The 25,495-nt window shown below is 38.9% G+C and overlaps 3 protein-coding genes across 3 annotated transcripts; all 3 read left to right on the top strand.

Annotated features, from left to right (window-relative positions):
• Positions 1 to 349: 349 nt before the first annotated feature.
• On the top strand, positions 350 to 10,818 carry colec10 (collectin sub-family member 10 (C-type lectin)). Its single transcript, XM_085802491.1, has 7 exons — positions 350 to 587; positions 2,870 to 2,941; positions 6,548 to 6,619; positions 8,247 to 8,300; positions 9,280 to 9,375; positions 9,479 to 9,690; positions 10,105 to 10,818. Exons 1-7 carry the CDS (start codon positions 470 to 472, stop codon positions 10,360 to 10,362), a joined length of 882 nt encoding a protein of 293 aa, XP_085658617.1. The 5' UTR covers positions 350 to 469; the 3' UTR covers positions 10,363 to 10,818.
• Positions 10,819 to 13,681: 2,863 nt separating this feature from the next.
• On the top strand, positions 13,682 to 16,204 carry LOC146972360 (asialoglycoprotein receptor 1-like). Its single transcript, XM_085802490.1, has 4 exons — positions 13,682 to 13,792; positions 13,950 to 14,024; positions 14,210 to 14,383; positions 15,411 to 16,204. Exons 1-4 carry the CDS (start codon positions 13,693 to 13,695, stop codon positions 15,779 to 15,781), a joined length of 720 nt encoding a protein of 239 aa, XP_085658616.1. The 5' UTR covers positions 13,682 to 13,692; the 3' UTR covers positions 15,782 to 16,204.
• A 1,353-nt stretch (positions 16,205 to 17,557) lies between these two features.
• On the top strand, positions 17,558 to 23,988 carry mal2 (mal, T cell differentiation protein 2). The gene is made up of 4 exons (XM_085802489.1): positions 17,558 to 17,761; positions 18,938 to 19,108; positions 21,015 to 21,215; positions 22,383 to 23,988. Exons 1-4 carry the CDS (start codon positions 17,645 to 17,647, stop codon positions 22,452 to 22,454), a joined length of 561 nt encoding a protein of 186 aa, XP_085658615.1. The 5' UTR covers positions 17,558 to 17,644; the 3' UTR covers positions 22,455 to 23,988.
• Positions 23,989 to 25,495: the final 1,507 nt, after the last annotated feature.

Here is a 25,495-nt window from a genome sequence, read left to right as displayed (position 1 = left end):
GTCTGTACATTTTACCACACTAGTGAAATGGTGAAGGAAATAAATAAAAATGTTAGGTAGTAAAAGCGTAAAAGGGTACTACAACAATCCTAAATCCCATCATTTTCTTGATCCACCAATATTGTTTCGATCTACATTTTATTACAAACTGCACTTGTAATCACAGTTTTAAATTCCAGGGGCCAAGAGAATCAGAGGAATGCAGTACTCTGTTATGTGTTGTTTGACATTATGACAAGTAGCTGATAAGACTCTATAAACAACTGTGTCTGTGTCTGTGTGTGTCTATGTGTGTGTGAGTGTGTGTTCTACAAACACCAGCACAGCCTTTTCTGATTGTCTGGCAGTATGTTTCCTCATTAGAGCAGCACTGATCCTCTGGTTCCTACAGTAACAGTCCAAACAGCACACGAAATACTCTACACAGCCAGTACAGAGACATTTAGCAGTGAACAGTGATGGTTAAAAGATGATGTCGAGAAGGTGCAGTACAAGACTGTTGGTGCTTTTTGTTTGTGCGGCTGTGTTCAGCTACATCTCTGCCTCCCCAGAGGTCTGCACCAACTCCCTCCTGCCTGGAGCTAAAGGTAACACGTGTCCCTGTATGTGTCTCTGTCTCTGTGTAAACTGTTCTGTTTTAAAATGTTTATCCTATTGATCACACGGGTTTGATATGCCATGGAATACATCAAGTCAAATTAACTACAATGTAAACACACCATTAGGAACTGTAAAGGTTTTCCCAGGAGCACAAGTTTAACATTAATCATCTTAAAGCAAATAAATAATGAAAGATTATGTTTGTATGGAAAACGAAAAAGGTATTGTCGTAAATTTTCTTACACAGTGCTGTGCATGTACTTGCTGTTTAGGTTTGTGAGTGTTCAAAATCTTTACTTTTGTTTGGAGATGTAAGGCAATTTAAGTTTATGACCTCACTGTAAATGTATACGAGTGTTGCTGAGCTGGAAATGTCCTTCCAGTGGACATTTGTTTTTGTTTGATATCCCCAAAAAAGTGGAGTGGAAAATAGTGAGGAAACACCCCTAATAGGCTCCAGGGTTTACAGAGCTGATGGTAAAGGTACTAAGCATGTAATGTCCTGTAGTTTATTAGCTAGCAGTCTGCTACCCCATAGTCTTTTGGAGGGAATGCCTCCCTGTGTGTGTTTTCCATTTTATGACATCCAGTAGCTCGTTCCCCTGCTGATTCAGACAGACAGACCTAATAAAACACACAGTTCAGCTAAGCTACATTGTTTTTTCAGCTCCATTCACGCTACTGAAAAACATGGCTTTCAGTTTTGGCTTAAAACTGCAGAGATGTTACTTCAGGAGCCAACATGTAGAAACTGAGACTGTCTGTCAAGTGAAAAAGCAAAAAAAAAAAAAAAAAAAAGTGTCACCAGTGTAAACAAGGCCTTTGACATTAAACTTTAAAATTCATACAGGCATACCGGTTAGTTTAGTTGTTCCACGGCAGATATTACTTTACCTTTTAACTGTAATGGCCCAGTGATACTAGAAGTGACTAGGAAGTATGAAACATTTGGGCATTTTTTGTCTACTAGTAAGAAATTCCCTTCGTGAACAGTGTGTGTTTAGACAGCTGCTACTAAACTGAACTGATTATTGACACAAAAGTCTTCCTAGATACTACTGACCACAGAGTTAGTCTTGGAGCTTGTGTATTGTCACGTCTTTGTATCTGAGTGGGTGTCGGATGTGCTCTTTTTTGATGTTTCATACTCTGAAACAATGTCCATGCAGCGTTTTAAACAAACATGCTTTAACTACATTTACTGGTACTATGACTTCAGCATTTCTAAATAGCCTATTTTTACTGGAATGTTGTGTTGAAGATGTGAGGGTGTTACTGTGGGTCAAAGCAATCTGCGTCAAAACACATTTGTTTTGATTTTGATGACAGTAAACTATGAATGTATATTTTCTTCACTTATGTCAAATAGCTAAACTGATCCTGTTGCTCACTAACATGTTGAATCACTGCAAGAATAAGACTGACATGGAAGATCTTGAGATGATTTGACACCTGAACCACATAAATGAGGCATGTCAGTAATTTCACTGAACATAGTTTCATGTCAGTGGTCCAAGTTAGGAAATAATTTCAAACAGGCAGCATCATTTGAAAAGCAACGATTTAAGATGTTTCTACACAGCCGGCAAAATCCAAGAATCAATTTTCCTAAGTACTCCTCCAGGCTAATAGAGAGGGGGTTATTACGAGCTTTCATTTCAAGGCCCAGTACTTAATAAGACATAAACTGCTGTTGACATCACCAACTGTAGTAAAATTACAGCTCTAATAGATACTCCGAAACCTCTCAAGATTGTTTTTGCCAAGAGCTCTTTGAGCTATTTGAATCCACTGGAGATATCTACCCCACACCTCATTTATGCTTTCATCTCCGTGTCATTAACACTTTTACACCGGTGGCTGCTCCTTTTGAAAAAAAGATACAAGCCAGGCTAGACATATGTTCAAAAGGAAAATGAAGAGTCAATCTTTTGTTTAGATTTACAAGTGATTCAGCCTTACTTGCACCCAAACCCTCAAAAGGATTTTCACTGGAACTCATACATAAACAATCACTCACCAAAGAACTGTGGTATAGTGGTTCTTGGCCAACTGAGAGTTGATCTAATGTATCATCTTCCTGTGATGCCGTTGATGATCCATCTATGTCAGTGGGAATGTGCCCACTCAACTGCTGCCACAATGGCAAAACAAAGCATCTAGCCTACATATAAGCCATATATATTCAGTTGTCTGCAGGCCCTTTCAGAACATAATGGCCAGTTTGCCCTTCTTTCACCTTCTTTACTGCCTTTCCTTTTCAATCCAGGAGATCAAGGTGAAGTTGGGGATGAGGGGGATCAGGGAAAACTGGGAAAGAATGGACCACCAGGACCTCCAGGTATGCAGCATCCATACATCTACTCTGTATTTCGTATGTAAAACAGGAGAAAAGAGATCGATCGGTAGTTCACTCAGTCATAAATGGTAACTGTAAATTAAAAATGAAAAGAAGAGCAATATAACAGCACCCACTACTCACTACTGTTAGTGTTGCACTCATATAACATCATCAGACTCACAATGGGCAGTTGAAAACAACGCCCATACTGCTAATGAAGTCAGACAAGTGATAGGCCTATCCTTCAAATATAGCTCCCCTGAGTGTTCGGTCATGTCCACTGTCTTGAAAATGGCCCAATACTGGAACAGCACCATGGTAGAAACGTATTGAAAAAAGTTCACTTGCATTGAAAATTGGTAAAATTATTAACAGTACAAAAACAAATCATACAAAACGGTAAAATTTAGACTTCTATTATTATGCCTTTTACCCAGTATCACATGCTAAAAAAAAAACTCTTGATTTTGAATACACGTGAATGTAACAGTAACACAGCGCATCCCCCTTTGGGTATCAGCATGTTTTCAATGTGAACAAGGACGAAAGAGGAAAAGAAGAGAAAAACTGGCGAGCAGGAAATGTAAAGACTAACTTCATTCCTGTTTAAGTAAAAAAAAAAAAAATTACAAAACATACATTTGCACTGCTGCTTTAACATAGACAATCAAGTCTGAATTTCTGTGCTCTGAGTTTTTCCCAAGTAGACAGCCTGTGAGACTTTGCCCCTGGCAGCAGCTTTTTCTTTTTCCTGCTCTAAACTCACTGCTTTCCTTTGCTGTGCAGCTGATACAGCGGCCCGCCCTGCTCTGTGACAGACAGACCTGCTGCACTGCTGTGTTTCCGTGGAGACAACAGACGTGTTAATTGCTGCTGAGCGAAGCAGTGGCATGCCGCTTTACCATATGTGTTCCAACTGAGCTGGTGGACTAGCTGGCCAGTCAACCAGGCATACGACGTACACAAATGTCTGTGCGGACAACCACACACTGACGCATACGTTCACTGTACTCTACGCAAGGAATGCGAGCAACACACAACAACACATCAATGTGCACACAGGCTCACACACTAGGCACTAGCTCCTGGCTGCCCTTCTTGTTCTCGTTCTGCAGATCTTCACTCACACAGACACATGCATGCACACACTTAACAACAACACACTTCTTCCATCATACTGTTCGAGAGACAGATGCCAGAGCTGTTTGAGTCACTTCCAACAGTAGGCAAGAATGTATACGTGAACATTTTTCAACTTTTCAACTTTTTCAACACTATAGCAAACCCAGTCATTATGGTTTGTCTGTTTGTGTGTTTGCTTACTGTAAGCATGAGCACAGGTTCTCATGATGATTTTGTAACTACAGCATGTCAGCAGCTCAACAAATGACGCACGTATTCCCCGTCTTAATTTAGGCCCTTTTACAGGAAACAGTTGCTTAAATTTGGACGGTGAAAAGGGAATACATGACCGTTAATGCTCCAGTGGGCAACAAAAGCAATTTGTTGCTCTAAGCTTATTAACATCAACAAACAGCTCAACTTAACTTCAGCATGTGTGAATTGTGCCCTGCTCAGAGCTGCTGTTGGGGTTGCAGTGTGGAGTTACAATTTGCAAATTCTGGTGTTATGTAATGTCCTTAATTCTTGTGAAGAACCTGCTCAACAAATGGAAAATCTGGCTTAAAGCCTGTGTTTAACGTAACCCAGTTCTCTTTCCACTGGCCTCTAAGCTCTAAAAAAAAAAAGAAAAGAAGTACAGCTATTAATATTTGCTCATTATGATTGAGTAAGCTTTGTGTAATAAAGGATCCAACGTCTGCTTATCATTTCTTAACGGTGTCTGTTAGCCTTCAAAACATCCAGTCAATTGAATCCAGAATGAATAGGTTTTAAAATGTGTCTTGGGCTCCATGATTAGAATGAAAAATGTGGTCTCCACCTACTTTATCCTCCAGCAGCTGGAGAATCCAGACGTTAAACCAGTTGGAGGGGTTGGCCATTATAAAGAGCGAGTGCAGTGATAGGAAGATCTGTTATCTGGATGTTTAGATAGACAGTTTAACTGGCGAGCATGAGCACTGTGAAAACAACATTAATCAACTTTTATAGACACAGACGGAATAACTTGAGAGCAACAGATTCAATTTCTGCATATAGCAAAGAACAAATACCTATAATGACCACTCGCATTCTGTTCTCAGGTCGTTATTGTTAAAATATTTACTTTGTGATTGTGCTCTCACACTGAAAATTACAGAAAAATTCTACACAGATCATAGCGCAACAGTGAAATTTCCCAAAGGCCGGAGCTTTAGTCTACCAGACCGCACACAATCCATAAGACCTCACACCTTCTGCCAACACTTCTCACAAATCATCAGGCAGAAAATCAACATGAAAAAGGAGGAAATAGTAGTGAATATCTGTGTGTGTGTGTGTGTGTGTGTGTGTGTGTGTGTGTGTGTGTGTGTGTGTGTGTGTGTGGGTGGGTGTGTGGGTGTGTGGGTGTGTGTGTGTGCGTATGGGGCAAATCCCTCTAATAGCAATAGGCCCCTCCAATGTGTCACTTACTGTTTCAAACACCATTAATTTCCAGTTGAATAGTTTCCTGAGGAAATACTCGTTCAAGTGTTGGCAAAAGGCCTCCGTCTGCTCTGTAGTTTTCCCACACACACTCACAAAATATCAGTTTTGCTTTCTGACATTCTCTGTTCTGCTACACTTTCACTGTAACATCTAACACGCCTTAACGTCCACAGTATCTCAGTTAGTTCTTCTAACACTGAACCGAAGCAGCCGTAATCAGATTATAGAGAAGGACTGTGATCAGTTACAGTCATTGTTGACGATAATAACCTGATCAAAAATGCAATCCAGGGCAATCCTAAATACTCAATACAGATGCTTGCAAACAAAAAGATTATGTTCAGTGTACCAGAACATATTGATTACAACCTCTGTACAGAAATCAAAGAGCAACTGAAAATAATGGATTTAAATAAATAATAATGTGTAATTTATTCTTGTATCTAAGACATGTCCTGCAACAATGCACATTTTCTAACTGTCTTCACTCCACAAAGAGATTCTCAGTATAAAGACTTTAGTTAGTGCCCGCAAATCAACATTTTTTTTTCCTCCAATTTATTTACTGACATAATAATGATGATAATAATCGTGGCATCTGTTTAGGAACCAAACTATGCAGAAATTCTCGGAAAAAGGCCTTAGGGCCAGAGACAATTTCTAAAAGATGAGATGGGAGCATGTAATTATATTGATTGTGCTTGAAAACAACAAAATAATCAAGAAAAAGTAAAGACAACTGGTAGACACCACAATGCAGTCAATGTTGTAAGAATAAGAAACCTGAATGTATTTATCTCGTGATGATTCTGACCATTCATAGTGATAACATTTACTCTGGATTAGGTTCTTAGTTCTCAGTTATATTATGTATTCCACCTTTCCAGGTATGTTATGGATACTGTTAGTATCCTGGAGTTCACCAATAAGAACAAGGTGACAGGATTTCTTTACCATATTTTCCTCGCCATGGTTATCCTCTTCCAACTTCCCATCTTCTTTTTCATTCTTCCCTAGGAATGCCGGGAGAGAAGGGACTTAGAGGAGAGGTGGGCCACACAGGAAAGATGGGACCTAGAGGAGACAAAGGTAAAACAATAAGAAAGCAATTGTAATACCATTTTAATCTAAACTTCATGTTCCTACGTGTAGTTGTGTAAACACAGGCCTTATTACAATACATACACACTGTGTACAGTATAATAGTAACCAAATGAGAGTGAATCAAGAGCAAAACTTCCAATCCTCAGCGTCTTGTTAAAGAGAGAGAGAGAAAGAAGATGGACTTGGTAACTATCATGTGCATAATTTTGTCCTTGTCAGGAACCGTTTTCATGCAGAAAAGTAGTTGCAGCAACAAGTTACAAAAATGTCAAATAATGCAGCTGGAAGGTTGTACTTGACAATTTCCTAAAAGAAGGAATATAGTTTCCTTCTTAGCTTGGACTGCTGCACCATAACCACAGTCTCAAAACATTAAAATAAGTAGAAAGGACAGTTGTATGAAAATCAGTAAACTTAATTAGTCCCAAGACTAATACACGCCAGGAGAAATTGATTCAGGCCAGTTGCAATTTCCTTAAAAAGCCTGTATTTTCCTAATTTCCTTTATGTTTTAACTTATCACATCCCAAGATGTAATCCCACAGTATGAAGTAATCTGTTTGCTTTGCCCAGGGTGGCTGAAACTATTTCTATCTTAACTTTCTTTTTCTTTTTTTAATGAGTAGCCCGTTCTCTTGCCTTTCTACGCATTCTCCAGTATTCATTATGTTTAATACGTTTACAGGAAAGTGGCTGTGCATCAGCCATCTCAGGCAAAAGAGTGAGGTCACAGGTTTGGATTTTCCTTGATCCTGAGTGCCTGTAGCTCATAAAACACCTGGAAAAAACATGTTTTTCAGGGGAATTTTGGCTTTAGTGGAATCACAAAATAAAATTCAGCCCCTCTTTTACAGAATTCTGGTCATGTTGATGTGTTCATGTCTATTTTAGCAAAAACTACTATTGTTCATATGGAAAATTACTAATAACTGCAGCAGGGCAGTTTGGAGGCGTTTGCCCACTTTGATATCTCCACTATAACACCAGAGCAGTTTTTCTTTTCATCCCCTGGGGAGCTGCAGTATTGGTAGCATGGTAGTCTGAAATTAGGTATGTTTACTTTTCAATTAGTCATTATTCACATTTTGCCAGGGTGCTCCAATTGTAAATTCATCCAAATCACAAAAAACTCATGCAGGCTGGTCAGATTGTACCAGTTCAGTTACTGTTACTGTTGGGGCTCTTCCTCATACAACACCAGCCTATTGTGATGTTTGTACTACACTCCACTTCCCCAAAATTTGTAACTGCCAGTTGGTTTAATTCCATTGCAAACGCTGCAGTGCAGATACAGTTTGAAGAAAAAATCAACTCATAAAAGCTGCATCTTATCTTAACCTTCCTAAAATACGTAAAATGCCATATTGATGTCTATTGAGAACATATAAATCTGGGTAACAACAGGTTACACAGTAATTTTTACAATGTCTTGTGTATGATACAGCCATCTGGTGGCACTCTATTGTAACTACAACACAATACCATAAGCAAATGCCAATAAGTTAAGTTGTTCTGGGTAAATTATCTAGATGCTTAGGTGATTGAAAACCAGGATCACAGACCTGTCTGTGATCATACAGACTTGGTATCTGTGGTATCTCTTCCTCTGCAGGTGACAAAGGTGATACAGGTTTGGATGGACCCTCTGGTCTAAAGGGGAAACCAGGTGAGTTAGCTCGCAGTTCACAGACAGACATCGCTTGTTTTCAAGTTGTATGCAAGACTATGACCCCATTCAGTCCCCCATGAACCAACATCATGATGTTAGAGCAATTTTGGATTTAAAAATAAACAGCGAGATAGAAATCGTCTCTGTTTCTTCAGAATTTTCAGCCTTGTAAGCGGTTTTCATGAATAAATATGGAGCGGGGAAAACTATTCAAGACAGTTACTGATTAAAACAAACAAAAAAAAACATTATTTTGAAACCTATAAAGTCATTCTCGATGCTCTTTGGGATGCTCCCTGCTGCTGCCACACAGCATTAAATACACTGAATCCATGCATTCAGAAGGATTTATCAGAGCAGTGATAGGTTTCTTCTGTGTTCTCTACTGTATGAGTGCTGACATTTAGCTTTAAGTGTGTTTGCAGGTACATAAAATTCATTTGGTTGAACAGTGCGTGTGTGTAGCCTGTTTTAGACCTACAAAATTGTATGGAAATGTAGCAGAACAATGATTTTAAACAGTCAGACAAAGTTAAACAAAGATTTTTCATGGTAAAACTGTGGACTATTTGACAAACCACCTGACTGATCTAATTTATCATCATGTGTTTCCCCTGCTTGAGGACCAGACTGAGGTCAGAAAGCTGGGAGTCAAGTAGAAAAGATGATGTCTGCTGTGCAGGCCTGCATCACTAGGGAAAATAATGAATGTTGCCTAATGTGTCTGGCTCAAAAGCTTCAGCCAGTCAGCCAGACAGCAAAAAAAAAAAAAGGAAGAACCAAGCATTAAATCATAAGCTACAGCTACATTTCGTACACAATTGCTCTGAAAACAAAACCTAATTAAAGCTGAGAATCAGGATTTGATTAGAGAGATAAACTAGTGCTGGTGCTAGTGCAATGTTGTTGTCACAGTCAGGAGGGTGATTAAGTGCTGTGCATTGCACACAAAAACACCCTGTGCTTACTCATACAGGCACCACATGTGACTGTGGCAGGTACAGGAAGGTGGTGGGACAACTGGACGTCAATACAGGCAAGCTGAGGAACGCTGTCAAGTTTTTGAAAAATGGTAAGTCCTTAGTCCTAAGACAAAACCCAGGAAACTCTATAAATATAATTGTGAAACAACCCAACCTATAGTGACCTTTAACCCTAAACCCCGGCCTGTGCAGTTATCCTGGGGCTGAGAGAAACAGAGGAGAGGTATTATTTGCTGGTGAAGGAGCCAAAGAGGCTCAGAGAGGCTTCGATGAACTGCAAGCTGAGAGGAGGAACCCTGGCCATGCCAAAAACCACCAACACCAACCGTCTCATGGCAGACTACATCAGTCAAGCAGGACTGACAAGAGCGTACATTGGAGTGTATGCTCAAAGTATGGACACAGTAAGTGGATCTCAGAACAAACAACACAGGCCTACACTATAGAGGGGTGAGTTTCAGATGAACCATCAGTAGTTGTTTAGGGTGAAGACGGTGAGATCCATAAGGATGCATAACAAAAAGAAAACCCATAGAGAAAAATGATACAGGTTGAATCAAGGTTTTGAGCAGTCTGTAAGCTCTCTGAATGATTGATGATGACGTTTCATACTGTGTAGGATCACAAACACTGCTACTACCTTAAATATGTTTTAAGCTGTTGTAATTTGACGACAAACTGATGCTCCCCACCACTGTTTTCATTTCCTCTTTCAGTATCTTGAGCCAAATTCCACTGAAACCTGACTAAATGATGAGAAACGTATTTTTTGAGAGTGCTCCCCGATGCTTATTTCTTTCCCGTGTTCTTGTCCTCAGGATGGAACAAGCAGTTTTGTTTATGCAGACTCTAGCCCTCTGTGGGGGTTTGCAGCCTGGGGTCAAGAAGAGGAGCTAAATTCCAGATTATCTCCAACCACAAACTCCAGCTGCGTGGAGCTGCGCAGCACTGGAACGTGGGGTCATGTGGAGTGTGAGGCAGCCATGTTTTTCATGTGTGAGTTCCCGAAGAGCAGAAGAAGAGGAGGAGGAACAGGAAGAGGAGACAGAGCGATACCTGCATTAGCAACGTCATGACTTAATATGTTCAGACATGCATACATAATGTGTACTGTACATATAGCGTATATACATGTCGTGTTTTGTAGTAGCCTATGTATTGGCAATTTATGGCATTTCGTAACAGTTTTCATGCCTAAACGAATGATAATTAAATTGCCGATTCATTTTCTGTTGATCTTTTCTTCTATTTCCATTGAAGTTTTTACAGTTGTACAATCCGGATGCGAGCTATGTGTTGTGTTCTTGTATCTAAAACTTTTGACAGACTGTTTGTGAAAAGATCTGCTCTATAACATACATGAGCTAGTGGGGGATTTCTTGGGAAACTAAATATACCCCTTATTTCTCCACATCTCATTAGCAATAAGACAAATTGATGACTTCATGGGTCTAATGAATACCAATCCAAACATGCAGCATGCTCATTTCAATTCAAGTATTATTATCTATCTGTCTGACACACATCTCATCCAGAAACTTTGGTTCCTGCCTACCTGTATACTTTTAGCGCTCTCACTCTCTCTTGCTCAAAGCTGAGGATGAAATGTGCAGCTGTTATTGCTACTCTGCCACCCAGAGGCCACTGATATATCTGACGAATAAAATGTAAAACAGAAACTGTGTTTTTGAGGGATACTTTCTGCAGAGCCACATATACACACAGTATGTTGCCAACTATTTAAGTGAGTGAGTAGTGGTTTGGGGATAATCTTGGTTTAGTTGTAGTGAGAGTGGGTGTGCCTGTCTGAACTACTGTACACCTAGAAGTATGAAAACCTCATTAGAACAAGTAACAACTGTGTGTGTCACACTGTATCTACCATTAATCATTCTACAGTTGGTAAAGTGACAGACTTAAACAGCTGTTTGTCTTCATTGTTCAAAGGCCGAGGTCTGGGACAAAGACAAAGGTTTGAATGTGTAGGATGACAAAAAAGTTGCAGACTCATTCCACAGCTAACCAGCCAGGTTTTAACAACTATGGACACATATTCCCCCTTCTGAGCAACAGCAGTGACTTAAGGCAAGAAATGTCACAGTGGAGAGATGACCTTTGACCATATGGACATCAGATGTCATCAATGGGCTCTATGCACAGCTCCACTACTTCCTGAACTTAAAGCAGAAGTAAGTGGAATATTTGTGTTAATATAAGTCTTAAATAGTTATATCTTCCAACAGCAATCACTTATAGAGGGTTTGGTCTGAAACACGGGTCTGTCAGTCACTCTGACAGTCCTTGTATCCTACAACCTTTATCCAATGAGGAGCGAGAACGGCATAAAGGAGCGGTCCTCTCTGTGTGTGCAGCCAAGGGATGCGCGTGCATGTGGTGACGTAGGGACGAGGGCGGCCGGGGACTGCTAACTCCATCGGCTGACAAGAAGTTAGCCAAAACAACCAGATCGCTTACTTCTGCTTTAACTCAATAATGTGTTTATTCTTACCTGGACTTTGAGGTATCCATCCAAATTTCGATCTGTTTCCATTTTCCTGCAGACCCCAGTTGTCTATCAAGACCTCCTCCTCCTTCAATACCACTGATATCTCTCAGATTTGTGGTCATTTCTGGTTACTGGCCTTTAAAGTTCAGTGACTTGCTGACACAGCAAATACAAACCAATCAAAAAGGCGAAGTCTTTAAGGAAGCTTACTTCTTCTACTTCTTACTTTGTCTGAGTTGTAGTGGATAGATGAAGCATTTCATTGACTTTCTCCAAACTGTCATCTTTTAACCATGTTGTTTGCAAAATTTGCATAATCATTTAAGGCAGCTCCTTTATTTCCTGTATTACATTATTGGACAAACTGATTAATCCAGGTGTGTCTGAGTAGTCACAATGGCCAGTCACATCTGGATTAATTAGTTTAAAACAGGAAACAAAGGAGCAGCATTAAGTTCAGGAAGTAGCGGAGCTGTGCATAGAGCCCATTTATCTCTCTCTATATATAGTATATCAGACATTTGTTTCAAACTATGTCATAGTTAGCATATGAATTTTACAGTTATACAAAATGCATGTTTTCTGAGGTCACATTGACCTTTGACCTCTGATCACCAAATTATAATAAAAAGTTTGTGAAGTTTCTTTTGGGCGTTCTTGATGCATCAAAATCACAAGCACATGAGATCACAGTGACCTTAAACTTTGCCTGCCAAAAATCTTATCAGTTCATCTTTAACTCTGTGTCAGATTTGAAGGGATTATCTTACATTGAAGGGGCCAAAGTCATAATATAATAATAGCCTTTGACCTTTACAAAAAGTAAGTTACATTAGTGCAGATTTTTTTCAAATTGGCACTTTAGATATATGTTTCATGAATATTAATACTGTGATTTTGCCATAAAATCAGATGGTTTGTCCCCCTCTGCAGTTCAACATCAGAGTGACATTTACAAAAGTATAACAAGCCAGGCCCTGCCATCAGTACTGGAAAAACTAATTTAGTGAGAGTGTAAGTTGAGAACGATAGTGTGGAGGTAGACATAGGCCAGTTTCACCTGTCCATTTACCATGATATCCAAAAAAAGAGGACTGGTAACTGGGTAAAATAAATGGGATGTTGTTATAATTAAAAATGTATTAAGCCAATTGACAATGTTACTTTTATAAATTACATACTGTACGTGCTATTTGACCATGGAAAATATTAAGGACTTTTTTTTAATGGTAGCTCAAGCATATTGCCATTGTTTCATAGAAACTAAACTTGAGGTTTCCCATAATAAAGTGTTCACTTCATCTTTTGAACTGCATTCCCAAGACAAACATGATGGGGTAATGTCCTCTTTCAGTTCCCCTCATTGTTTCACGTGGTAGCCTACTGTATGTTGTGAATAAGGTTTTTGTATGAAAACTGTGCCCTTATGACTCCTTTCTGCAAACAAAAACTAATGGTTTCTAACATCACCATCACCACCACCACCACCACCACCAATAATAATAATATTACAAGATGGTCTTCTGTCTTTTTTACAATGTATATTTTGCAGTTTTGCTTGCATTGACACTGATATTTGAGATAGACAGGGATATATTAGGCCAAATTAACCACACACTGCAACAGCATACTGCTACCAATCACAAGCATACATGTGGAAAGTAAAAACAGTAAATACAAATGATTATGCAAAGTTTGCAAACAACATGGTTAGAATATGACAGTTTGGAGAAAGTCAATTAAATGCTTCATCTATCCACTACAACTCAGACAAAGTAAGAAAAGAAAAAAAAAAGTGCTTCCTTAAAGACTTCGCCTTTTTGATTGGTTTGTATTTGCTGTGTCAGCAAGTCACTGAACTTTAAAGGCCACTAACCAGAAATGACCACAAATCTGAGAGATGTCAGTGGTATTGAAGGAGGAGGAGGTCTTGATAGACAACTGGGGTCTGCAGGAAAATGGAAACAGATCAAAATTTGGATGGATACCTCAAAGTCCAGGTAAGAATAAACACACTATTGAGTTAATTAAATGTATAATACCACATCTACTGAAACTGAAAGGTGACAAAATGTAGATAGGCTGACAACTGTTAATCAGTTGCTGTTAATTAAACCATTTGTTCTCATTGCCTTATGGTGAAAACGTGTGGTTCAGTCCGGTGGATTGGAGCTGCTGCAGTGTGTCTGGTTCTTCTTCTGCTGTCTGTGATCTTAGGCTTGGTGGTCCAGAGTAAGTGTAATGCTGCCTCAACATAGGTACAAAGCAAAAACTCTCAACATTTGCTTGATATCTTGAGTGAATATAAGGTATCAGTTATTAAAGTTTAAGAGAGTAAAAAAATTAAATAAAAAAAATCAGCTTCCAGAGCCATATCACTCCACTAAATGCTCCATTTCTACATTAACTTTTTGCAGATGGCCATAAGTTTAGTCAGTGGAACAAACTTCATGATGATCTGATGGAGAATCAAAAGCTGGTTTGTAATCTGACTAAAGACATAGAGATGCTGCAGAGCCAATACAAAACCATGGCTGCCTGTCGTGATGAATTAGAAGAGGAGGTCAGACGGTTAAATCACAGCACAGCAGGTAAGAAATGTAGCTAAGAAAGAGATTGCAAGTTTGATTATCTATATCTTTATTTTCTACAGTTTCCTCTCTACAGCTGTGAACCCAAATCAAACAAGAGTATTCTTCTTTTGTTGTTGTTTAGATTGAATGACTTGCTATTTGAAATATATAGCCTACAAGAGTTGGGATAAGAAGTATCAAGCTTTGGATGTTGCCTGTTTAATGTTACACAACAATATGAAAACTTCTGTATAACTGTGAACATCTTGTATCCAAAATAGCAACTTTCCATGGTAACTAGCTTGTTAAATGAAATGAAAAATGAAAATGAAAGTTTATTTTGTGTAACTGTCAACATTCAGTTTTCTACAAATCAGCAAAACTACAATTGGGTTATTTCATTTGACCAAGTATTGGCTCATACAGTAGCATGATTACAAGGCACAAATCTCTGTCTTGTTACAGAGAGTGATTATTATGGCAGTTATTTTAAAACTCTAAACTGTGTGTTCACTTGCTGTAACATGAGACTGTAGTGTGCCTGTTAAACTGGCTTACCTACGCCAGTAACCTAACCCAGTCTTACATCCAAGATTGAGGCGCATTTTATACTGCATGACTTTGTTGGTTGGACACTACCATGTCAGCATAAAGGGTCACATTGTTGGATTTTCCCTCTACTGGTCGAGTTATGCTCTAGCTCTCCTTGCAGAACTCATTATCCTACATTGCTACACACTTTGGTTTTCCCCTATCAAATCAAACATGAAGGTTTTTTTTCAATAACACTAATTGTAATCAAAGCAGCCAAAAATGACTGTGTGAGAATGAACTTAAGTGAGGTCAACATTCAGCCCTTTCACATTATTTGGGGTTTCAGGATAGTATTCTTGAGAAAAGGGCACGTCACTTTGAGTTGTTATTGATAAGAGATAGACCAATCTTGAGCTTGGGACTTAAGATTGCAAAATGTGTTTCTTGCTGACGCCCAAATCTTAATGGTGTCAAGAGCAGACTAACTGAAATGCGCTTGTGCTCTCTTAAGAGAAAGATTGCCACCATGGATGGGTGCGATTCAACAACAGCTGCTACTATGCAGCGAAAGGAGAGACTAAAACGTGGAGAGAAAGCAGACAAGACTGTCAAGCAAGAAGATCGGATCTGGTGATTATAACCACGAGTGATGAGCAGAATTTTGTCACTACTCTTAACACCAGAACCTGGATTGGTCTGACTGACCTAGAGGAAGAAGGCAAATGGAAATGGGTGGATGGGACTGAACTGGTAGGTGAAGGATTCTGGCAACCTGGAGAACCAAATAGTGAGGGGCATGAAGATTGTGCGGAGCTCTCACGTTATGGGAAATGGAATGATGTGCCTTGCAATATCAGAATAACATGGATTTGTGAGTATTAAGATCAATGTTAGTCTTTGGCGTGATTCAGGTAATCCCATTATGTTACACAGAACATGAACAGATAATTCATATTCAATGTGAAGTGTCAGTGTTGATGTTTGAACTCCACCTGAACATATCTATTATCAACAGTCTGATAGCTATTGTCCCTTTTTGTTATGTCTTTAGTTTTACATGCATGTCCTTCAGACACAGCCAACTGCTTTTCTTAGTTCTTATATCAAATATCAAATCAAATCAAATCAAACACAAAAGAAAAAAAAGTAGGTGACATTCACATTACAGAATTGGCATGGTTCAATTTCCTGATATTTTCTATCTATTGGATCAATAATCATTCAAAACAAAATATATTATGGGAAAATGATGTAGCCTCTGACTGTTTTACTCCACTGCTCATTAAATAAGCAATAAAAGATTTATATTTTGTCTTCTGTTGTGAGTTGGAAGTGAATCCAATGCAAAGTTTGTAAAAAAAAAAAAAAAACACCCAAAAAGAAGGTCCTACAATCAATGTCCTCATACAATGTGTAAGGATAGGGTCTCATACGGGTCATATTGATTCTGTTAGCCAGGATAAACTGAACTCAGCTCAGTGCCCTTACAGAGGTTATATCAACATTGTTTCACATAAACCAAGTCCTAGCTAAACATTAACTGGGTTTTACCACAAGAATCTGTGCACACCATCTGATGTCACAACAGGAGTTTTACTTCACCATTTGATAAAATTAAAAAAAAAGTGCAAAAAATAAAATCTATCCCACACAACAGGTCTGTTTTGTTTTACTGCAAACACAAATGTTGCCAAGTTAGTTTAGAAATCAGTTCTTCTCCTTTCTCCTCGGCTCCCCTTAAAACAAATATTTACTTTAAAACCTCTCTGCTTCAGCACTGTAAAGGTTAACCGATAAACGCACCATTGTTTCTGAGCTCTCGTTTCCTTTATAGTCTTGACTCCAGTTGTTTGATTTGCCATGTCACTAATGTTCTTGAGCTACTCATTGTCTGCTGGTGGCTGTTCACACACACAGAGGGAGTCAAGTGCCTCAAAACGTTCAGTGAAAGTAAAACTGCTGCCTTCAGTTACTGTTGGAGTTTCTACAAGTACAAGATGAGCAATTGTGATGAGTAATGGGAGTGATTGCAGAATTATGACGAAGTTGTGGGGTGGGGAGTATAATAACCTTGCAAACAAGCAGGGGAGTGTCTATGTAAACACACACTTGATTTTTATGACATTTGACACTGACAGCATGGACCAATAAAAGCATATTTAGGCAGTCAAAGCCACATTCATTTGCATGTTGTATCCATTAACTAACACGTTCATATCATAAAGCAATGCTTTCAGTTATAATCATGGATAGCCTAATTGTTATTGTATATTCATAGCCTTGTTTCTGATGTGGCCTACTCAGCAACTTCAATAAATCAATTAACAGTTTGGTCCTTTGATTTCTACTTTGTTGTCTTTTTTCTTACAAATCTTGCTCATATGTTTGATCTTGAAAGACTACATTTTACATTGTGAACTTTTAAAAAAATCATTCAAGTCATCAACCAGGGGGATTAAAGCTCAAACTCTTAAACCACACAGAAACAGCCAATGACCTTAACAAAATTGGACAATCTGATGTAGGAGCTTTCAAGCGGGTCCTTGAATGCAGCACCGGTTTCCAGGGAGTGGCCCCTGCACCTGTCCGACCTGTTTTGTGGGGGGGGGGTGGATACATGACTCCGGAGGAATTTCCCCCCCGTTTCTCCGGTCCTTTGTCTAACGGAGGCTTTTTAGTGGGAGGCAGCGGGAGAGAGGCAGAGGAGGGGAGTGAGACAGAGAGAAGAGAGAGGGTGACGGAGAGATGTCGGAACCAGCCACTAACCCCGCTGCCACCTCGTTCCCAGCGCCAACGATTTCCCTACCTTTGGGACTGGAAGTACTGAGGACTTACTCTGGAGCCCTTGTCTGCTTAGAAATAGTGAGTATTGTATTTTTCCCCCTTGATTATTCAACTGTATATTATTTATTTACATTTACCAGTGGCCCGTCGGTGCTATAGAAGTCTGCTTAACCTGTATTCTGTATGTATTTATTAATAATTGATGGCCTTTGGTTAGCCATGTCCAGTTAGACTTTTACTTCCAGGGTAGCTAGTAACCCGGTCGTTGCTCTCTGATGTTGCGGACTATTAGTTGAAATGTTACAGCAGGTTGGTGGGCATTGCCTGAGGCTGGGTTTATTGCATAGTTTTGACAGCCAAAGCAAAGGCAAATGTCGCCTCAAGCAGCTAGATGTGTCTATGCCCGAGGATCAAAACGCCTCTTTCCCCCCGTGTAGGCCTATAGGAATGCAAGTGTGTAGAGAGCATCATCTATCTTTTTTAATGTGAACAATGACAATCCGTTCATAAGTTATGCTGTGAGTGGCAGGTGAAGTTTCTCTCTCTCCATGACCTTTCACCCCACAAGGTGATTTCTACAGTGCATAGAACTATTTGACTGCTGATCTTAGCTGAAAGCCTGTCTAGCTATGCCTTGTACTTGAAGTAATGCAATGCTTAATCATTCTTGATGTTAAAGGTTTTTTACAACATGTTGTCATACTGTGGATGACCGATAAATAGTTGTTTCAGTGTTAGAACTCCCCGCCCATCATATTATTTAATTCTTAATCAATTTATCTTCATGTTTGCTCTCATGTCATCACATTTGCTACTCTGACATACATTCTCTAACCAAACCCATCATGTTTTATCCATATGACCATGTAATAGCAAAATGTATCCTGATCGCCTGCTTTAATTGGGCAACTTTACTTGAAACTGGTCCCAAGCAGTTGCATCCACTGAGAACCATATCCTAAACTGAGGTATTGGTATCAGAATTGGAAGAGAAAATGTTGGATTTGTGCTCCCCTAAGGCACCATATCAGCTTATATAATTTTGTTATATTACTGTCTTCCTACTGTATCGTATAGGCCTACTGTTGACTAGCCTGTAACTATACAGATGTGTCTACTCCTGAACACTTAAATGCACCTAAGCCAAAGCCATAAAAGTCAGGTAGTTCAGTCTTGATGTTTACATAGCTAATTGTCAGCATGTCAGTTTGCACTGCATCTGTCTCTAATGTGAGGTTTTGTTTCTACCCTTAGATATTCGGTGGTTTGGTATGGATCCTGGTGGCTTCCTCCAATGTGCCCGTGCCTCTGCTGCAGGGCTGGGTGATGTTTGTCTCAGTCACTGCTTTCTTCCTTTCCTCCGCTTACCTCACGCTCCTCGTCACTGGCCTGGCTGACCGCATCAACACTGACTGGAACTTCTTGGTAAGATGTAATCAAAATGAGCCAATCAGACAGTTTGTCCTAATCCTACCTACTGTACCTATCTATCCATCCATCCCTTCATGCCTTCATTATAATCGATTTATAGTCCAACACTTTGAGAATTGAGACAAAAAATAATCTTACATATCAAAGTCATTATGAAAGAACTGAGGAAGATTTCAAAACATGCAAGTGCAGTCCAGTAACACAAAAGTCCAATAACTGAAATCTAAGATGGCCGTCAGTGTTTAGTTTTGTTGTTATGGCAGCAAATGTTGTTTGGTGCGTGAAAGTCTGAGATCTGGTTCTGGGGCAAAACACACGTTGGCCTAATGGCAGTGTGGCAGCATTTCAGGTCAACTTATGCTATGACCTGGCTACATATTAAACAAGGATTGCTCAACAGAAGCAACTACCTTAAGTAATGTAATGAGTCTATACTATATATACTATATTTGTATTTTACATTTTACATAGTATTTTGAAATCTCGTCACTGTGGCTGTCATTCAAGTTTCACTATGAGAAACAAGAAGAAACTTGTGATTTCTCTCACCACAAATACTGTCAGTTACTGTAAAAACAAATCCTGACAGTGATAACTACTATACCATTATGTACAATTAAAAACAAGTGATTACTAACTGTAAGTGATCAAATTAATGTCTCTTCTATAAACTACTGTACAGGGAAGCAACTCAGTGATTTATTAGCTGTCTTGTAAGTTCATAATACGATGCTGTGTTACGATGCTGTGACTTATTCAAATATAAAAGGTTACACTTCCTCATCCTTAAATTACTCATGTGAAACAAACTAAAACCAGCATAGACTGTTGCCTTCTTCGACCCTATTCTGACAAAGTGCCAGTCTAGCACACAGCCAATGTAAGTGGCCCGTCAAATACACATCAGCCCAACCAGCCCTAATCCTATTGAACATTTTGCATAAAAAAAAGATATGATGGAAAATGTGAACCATGACTACAGCATGTGTCTGCAGTTTATATTTCATTGGAAAGTAACACACTAAGTCTCATTTTCCAGGCTGAAATTCAGTGATGATAATCAACTGAAGCTTATGTTTACTAACTTATTCTAAAAAAGAAATATAAGGCCTACATACGGTTAAATAATCACTTGGTTGGAGAGTGAAGAAACAACAACAAAGTGAGAAACTGTGCCATGTTCTTATGATGTTTTGCAAGTGTAGAGGACTCTGTGTTACGTCTGGACCCTCAGACAGAGCCGGTCTTGCCTCAGGCTCCATGCCCTGCTCCCAGGAGTAGTCGGGCATGTGGGGTTGTTTGTTTTCGGCAGAACAAAGAGTGATATGGATGATGAGCTCACACCACAGCACAACAAAGGACTGACTGTAGTCCTGCCAGGCTCTTAGGATCGGCCACACAAACTCTCATTAACCTTCTTCTCTCTGACACGCCCTCACTCTCTTTCCTCCGCCTCTCCCCTTCCATCTAAATCTTTCTCCCTGTCTTTCCATTGTCTTTAATATGTTGTTTTTCTAATCACTTAAACATTTCCACTGTCTTGTATTTTTGATTCTGTCCATTTATTTTATTTACCTAAATTGTAATAGCTCCAGTATTATTGCTCTACAAAGAATTACGATGAATTGTTCTCTGTTATATGATCTGGTTTATTGTGAATGCCAAGCTGTAATTAGCTGCAGTAAGCAGGCAGCCATCATCTGATAATTACTTCATGAGATAAACCTTGCATGCTGGTTATTCCCATACTTTGTCCTGAATAGTTGTAACAGTTGTTCAGCAACTTGACCCCCTCCAAAAAAGAGCAAACTTTCACTGTGCAGTTGTGTACACTTGGAACCTGTGGTCAGACCTTTTTTGTGGGGAAATTGTAACGCATTCTCTGTGTTCTTTTTTTCAGGATGTGTTTTACCATTTCATAGCTGTGCTTTTCTACTTTGCTGCCTTTGTTTTGGAGGCAGCAACTACAGCAGCAAATGGAGGAGCCCATATCAAGCCTCAAGCTAATGCCACTGAAACTGTCATGTGCATTACCTACCCTCGCGGCAACATATTCACAGTCATGAGTGAGAAGCAATACAGTATTAACGTGGCAGCCACGGTGAGTGCTGTATATCTTTTCTGCAGATTTGAATTATCACTGAAGTTCACAGAATGACAGTGTTAAACTTGTTTAGTGACTTTTGAGGTAGGCTAGATGAGTTATGGAGTAACTTCAATAAAATTCACTCTTTCAGTATTAGTGCTTATGAAAAAAAAGGCATCAAAGGGAGATTTACTCATTACAATCACGGAAGCAAAAGTAGATCTGTCACCAGCACCATTTCCCTCTCAAGCTTTCCACATCAGTTTACACATTTGTACAAAGTAACCTCTAAACTAAACTCATCTTTGCTCATGTTCTTTCTGTGGTTTAAACTTTAACGTGCACCTTTTCATTCCATAAGAGAGTGTTCATCAGAGTAAAAAAGGCGCATGCCTGTGGTGTCCTATTAGTCATATATATCAGGCTGTAAATCAGTATGGTAACTATGGCCTCATGGTTGTACACCTGTACCAGCCAATCAAGCTGGAGTTTACATCCACATTTGCCGAGGCACATAAAAGAAAGAAAGTGAAGAAATTGTTGTCATTTCTGTGATAATTACCAAAAAAATTCTTGACTTACGACCAAAACTGTATTTTATGTTGTCATAGTTTGACTACCAAGTTCTCAGCAGTCTCAGAAACAGACAGTTTGAATTACCTTGACAAAAAAATACCCAAACTTCTCTGATGGCTGAAGACATGCTACTTGAGGAACTTGAATTATTTTCATTTGTATGTCAATGGAAACATTTTTAAGAATATGGTCACTTCTGGGTTCATGGATCAAGCCAGTTCAGATAATGATAAACATGTTTTATATAACAATCCCACTGTATATGAATAATAGTACATGTATCTCTCTCCTTGCAATTCACTTAAGTCTAATTTACTAATGAGAAATGTATATATGAGGGTCAAAAGCACATTCTTTTTTAGCTGTATTCTTCAAATATTAGGCTACACCTATTTCTAGAGGGTTTGTCAGTTTAAGAAGAGGTCTTTGATAAAACAATATACACACACATTAGTAAAATACAGTATGTTATTTAGTAATATGTTTTAAACAGGATTATCAGATACTACAATCAAATGGTGAACAGTGGATTGTCATAATTTGCTTCAAACTTTACAAATTGTCTTCCCTTTTCCTGACCAGCTGTTTTTTTTCTTTTTGTTCCAGATATTTGCATTTATAGTGACACTATGCTACGGCCTCAGCATGGTGATGGGCTTTAAGAGGTGGAGAATGTAAACAGGACCAAACTAATTTTACAAATGCTTCAGAATGTATTAAAACATCACTGTACCATTTATGTCTCCATAAACTGCACTGCTACTCTGTTACAGTACAAACTATAGTATTCCCTGATGGGAATATCAGCATGTGATCACAACATCAGAGCTAAAATGGCAAAGTGTAGATTTCATCTGTCAAGATGAGACATTGAAAGGACCGGGTTTGAGCAGGTTGAGTTCATTCTGGTCAACAACAGTGTTACAGTTATTGTCCAGCTGGCAGCATCAGCTTTTTTTTTCTTCTCTGGCTGCTGATCTGATAATTTCACTGTTTGCAGCTTCCCATATTGCCAGGAAAATCGATATGGGAAGATTTGGAAGGCTTTGCTTTTGGGGGCTATTATACAAAGTAATTTTGCAAGATGCAACTGATGGCTCTGACAGTTCTGGTTTTGTTTTCTTACCCACTTTGTTAATGAACCCATTGCCAAAGTCACAGGAAGAGATATTTTCCATTTCCTTTACCACAAAAAAAGTCCTTGCATGTTGTTAAAAGGATATGCAAGGATTTTTATTTTTTTTTTTTGGAAAGACTCTGAAAAGCAAAGCAGTTGTTTTCACTGGAGTTACCGTAGTGCTAAGGAACTGCAAAACCACTGTAGATTTAACATCGACAGTGTGGCCATTATTTACAATGTGAGTTGATCAGATATTTCAATTTTCAAAGCTTTCATTACTTCATATGAGCACTTTTTGTTGATATTTATCACATAATATTATGTGTACAAGAACCAGTTGTAACTGTTTAAACTTGAGTGTTTTCTTGAGTGGCCGGTGACTAAAATATACCCTACCCTCAGTCAGGGGTAAATAAATGTGTTACTCTAGTGAGTTCTATTAACACTTAATCTGAACATGAATGAAAATCATTTTTATAGCAACTATATTTCAAACTGATCAGTGGATTGTTTAAATGGTATGTTTTGAGTGGTGTGTTTTTTTTTTAGTATTTTACCATTAACTTATTGATACATCGTTAATTTGTCCAAATCAATAATTCTTACTTGCAATGTGATTTTAGTTGGATTTATTGTATACATTTGTTTGCATTAGGCTATTAAAATGTTAATTTAAATTTGTTGAAAAATTAAGTATCCTGATTTTGACACCTGCTATTTTTTGACTTCTTTTAATATATTTTAGAACTACAGAAATAAAGGTCTTGAAGGGAAAAGTGCCTGTAGTAGATAAGATGCATCCCTGTTTTTTTTTTTGTTTTTTTTTTTGGGGGGGGGGGTATGACAAGTCACCAAAGTCAGAAAACTTCAAACCCTGCATTACGGGGGTGAAAGCAAACAACAGCATACATTCTCTATTCTGTATGCAAGTTTATAACTGTTACCCAGAGAGCATCGTTTGCCACAAAATCCTACACCAGTGCAGACAGTGATACTCCTAAATGTATCATTTTCTTACCTTCAGCCCTGTCTGCTCATCAAGGGATGAATTGCCAAAATGACACTGAAAGATTTACAGACATGGCCAGAAATCCTTTGGGAATTAACAAAAAATCATATCATTCCCTAACATCATGCATCTGCTAAAAGCTGACTGGTTTCTCCACAGATTGGCTTACCAGTAAATAGGCTATGTGTAAATATGAGTTATTGTGTCAGCTGGGCTTTGAGAAAGCACACTCAGCTTTGCTGGCAGAACTCTGTCCATGGTGCTAGACCCACTTCACTTTTGGCAGTACACATGTTGTACACACTTGTTTCTGACCTGTACTGTCTGTCGCTTTATGGCCATAGTTGACCTTCTAAGAGCCAACAGCTAGCCTACTTCCAGCTTGAAAAATGCACCATGTCATAAAGTAAGAGTCATCTCAAACTGGTTTGGCCTCTTCAGTCACCAGTAGAACACACCTTTGTGATGTGTTGGAACAGGAAATTGGCAATGTGACCACACAGCTGAGAAATTCTGTCACACAATCATGTCAACGTGCACCAGAATCTGAAAAAGAATACTCTGAACACCCTATGGAGTCCGAGTCACACAGAAGTGAAGCTTGAGATTCAATCATGTCCAGTTGTAATACTTTTAATTGAAGGGCTCAATTAGTGATAAGAGATGGTAAAAGAGATTTAAAAAAAAAAAAACACATGCCACTATTCTGGCCAAAACTTTAGAATAGACAAACTAGACCTCCACAATTCATTTTGACCAAAACAGTCAACTGACCTGAGACTGAAACTAGCTATGGAAACATCTCTGTAATGATTTGGCCACAATGAAAATGAAAATTAAATGTACAAGAAAGAAAGAAAACAAAAACACAAGCCTCACACCATTACTGGTCTCAGAAGATGATAAATTCATACACAGATTTATCGTATGAAAACTGAGCGGGTCATCCAACCTCCCAAAACAATGCATCGCATAATGACAGACTCCTGCCCACAAAATTCTGTCAATCTGTTTGGAGGTAAACTACGAATTGACTGGGATAATGTGTCACGGTTGTTTCCAGTTTGTTTTTGATGCACATCAAGTTCCCAATATCTACAGCAGGTTTAGGCATGATTGTTTTAGGATTTCATGACCCTGGTGAAGACAATGATGAAGGGTGGTAGGTGCAATGAAGACATTTTCATGGAAATCCACAAACACCAGAAGGCAAAACCAAGAACATCACAGGAGCATGCGGGAAACACACTAACTGAAGGAAAGTGAAGGGAACTCGGGGGCTAAATAGACACAGGTGGACCAGCAGGTAATGAGACACAGGTGTAAGTCATTACAAAAGGCGGGAACATAACGAGGCAGGAAGTAAAGTTAACAACAGACGCCTAAGAGAAGTTTCAAAATAAAACAGGAAACGGCTCATGCATTAAAATTGTCTGACCAGTTCCAAAAAGTCACAACAAACAGGTTTTGCACAGTGGTTTGCACAGATAAGTCTTAAAATATGTACAACATCTTCTCATCACAATCCATGCCTACACAGTTATCAGCTGTTATTAAAACCCAACACATCAATAACTGGATCACGTTATT

The sequence above is a fragment of the Trachurus japonicus genome, chromosome 16 (genome assembly GCF_045865225.1).
Source record: "Trachurus japonicus isolate A0001 chromosome 16, Traja_1.0".
Classification (NCBI taxonomy): domain Eukaryota; kingdom Metazoa; phylum Chordata; class Actinopteri; order Carangiformes; family Carangidae; genus Trachurus; species Trachurus japonicus.
The sequence above is the reverse complement of the archived record's forward strand: the minus strand, read 5'-3'. Positions and strand labels throughout refer to the sequence as shown.

Coding starts and splice junctions, on each gene's coding strand:
- colec10 (XM_085802491.1), top strand. CDS start 470: ATGATGTCGAGAAGGTGCAGTACAAGACTGTTGGTGCTTTTTGTTTGT. Junction 8,301..9,279: donor TGGTCTAAAGGGGAAACCAG/GTGAGTTAGCTC, acceptor TTACTCATACAG/GCACCACATGTGACTGTGGC. Junction 9,691..10,104: donor ATGCTCAAAGTATGGACACA/GTAAGTGGATCT, acceptor TCTTGTCCTCAG/GATGGAACAAGCAGTTTTGT.
- LOC146972360 (XM_085802490.1), top strand. CDS start 13,693: ATGTCAGTGGTATTGAAGGAGGAGGAGGTCTTGATAGACAACTGGGGT. Junction 13,793..13,949: donor ATGGATACCTCAAAGTCCAG/GTAAGAATAAAC, acceptor CGTGTGGTTCAG/TCCGGTGGATTGGAGCTGCT. Junction 14,384..15,410: donor GTTAAATCACAGCACAGCAG/GTAAGAAATGTA, acceptor TGCTCTCTTAAG/AGAAAGATTGCCACCATGGA.
- mal2 (XM_085802489.1), top strand. CDS start 17,645: ATGTCGGAACCAGCCACTAACCCCGCTGCCACCTCGTTCCCAGCGCCA. Junction 17,762..18,937: donor CCCTTGTCTGCTTAGAAATA/GTGAGTATTGTA, acceptor TTCTACCCTTAG/ATATTCGGTGGTTTGGTATG. Junction 19,109..21,014: donor ACACTGACTGGAACTTCTTG/GTAAGATGTAAT, acceptor TCTTTTTTTCAG/GATGTGTTTTACCATTTCAT.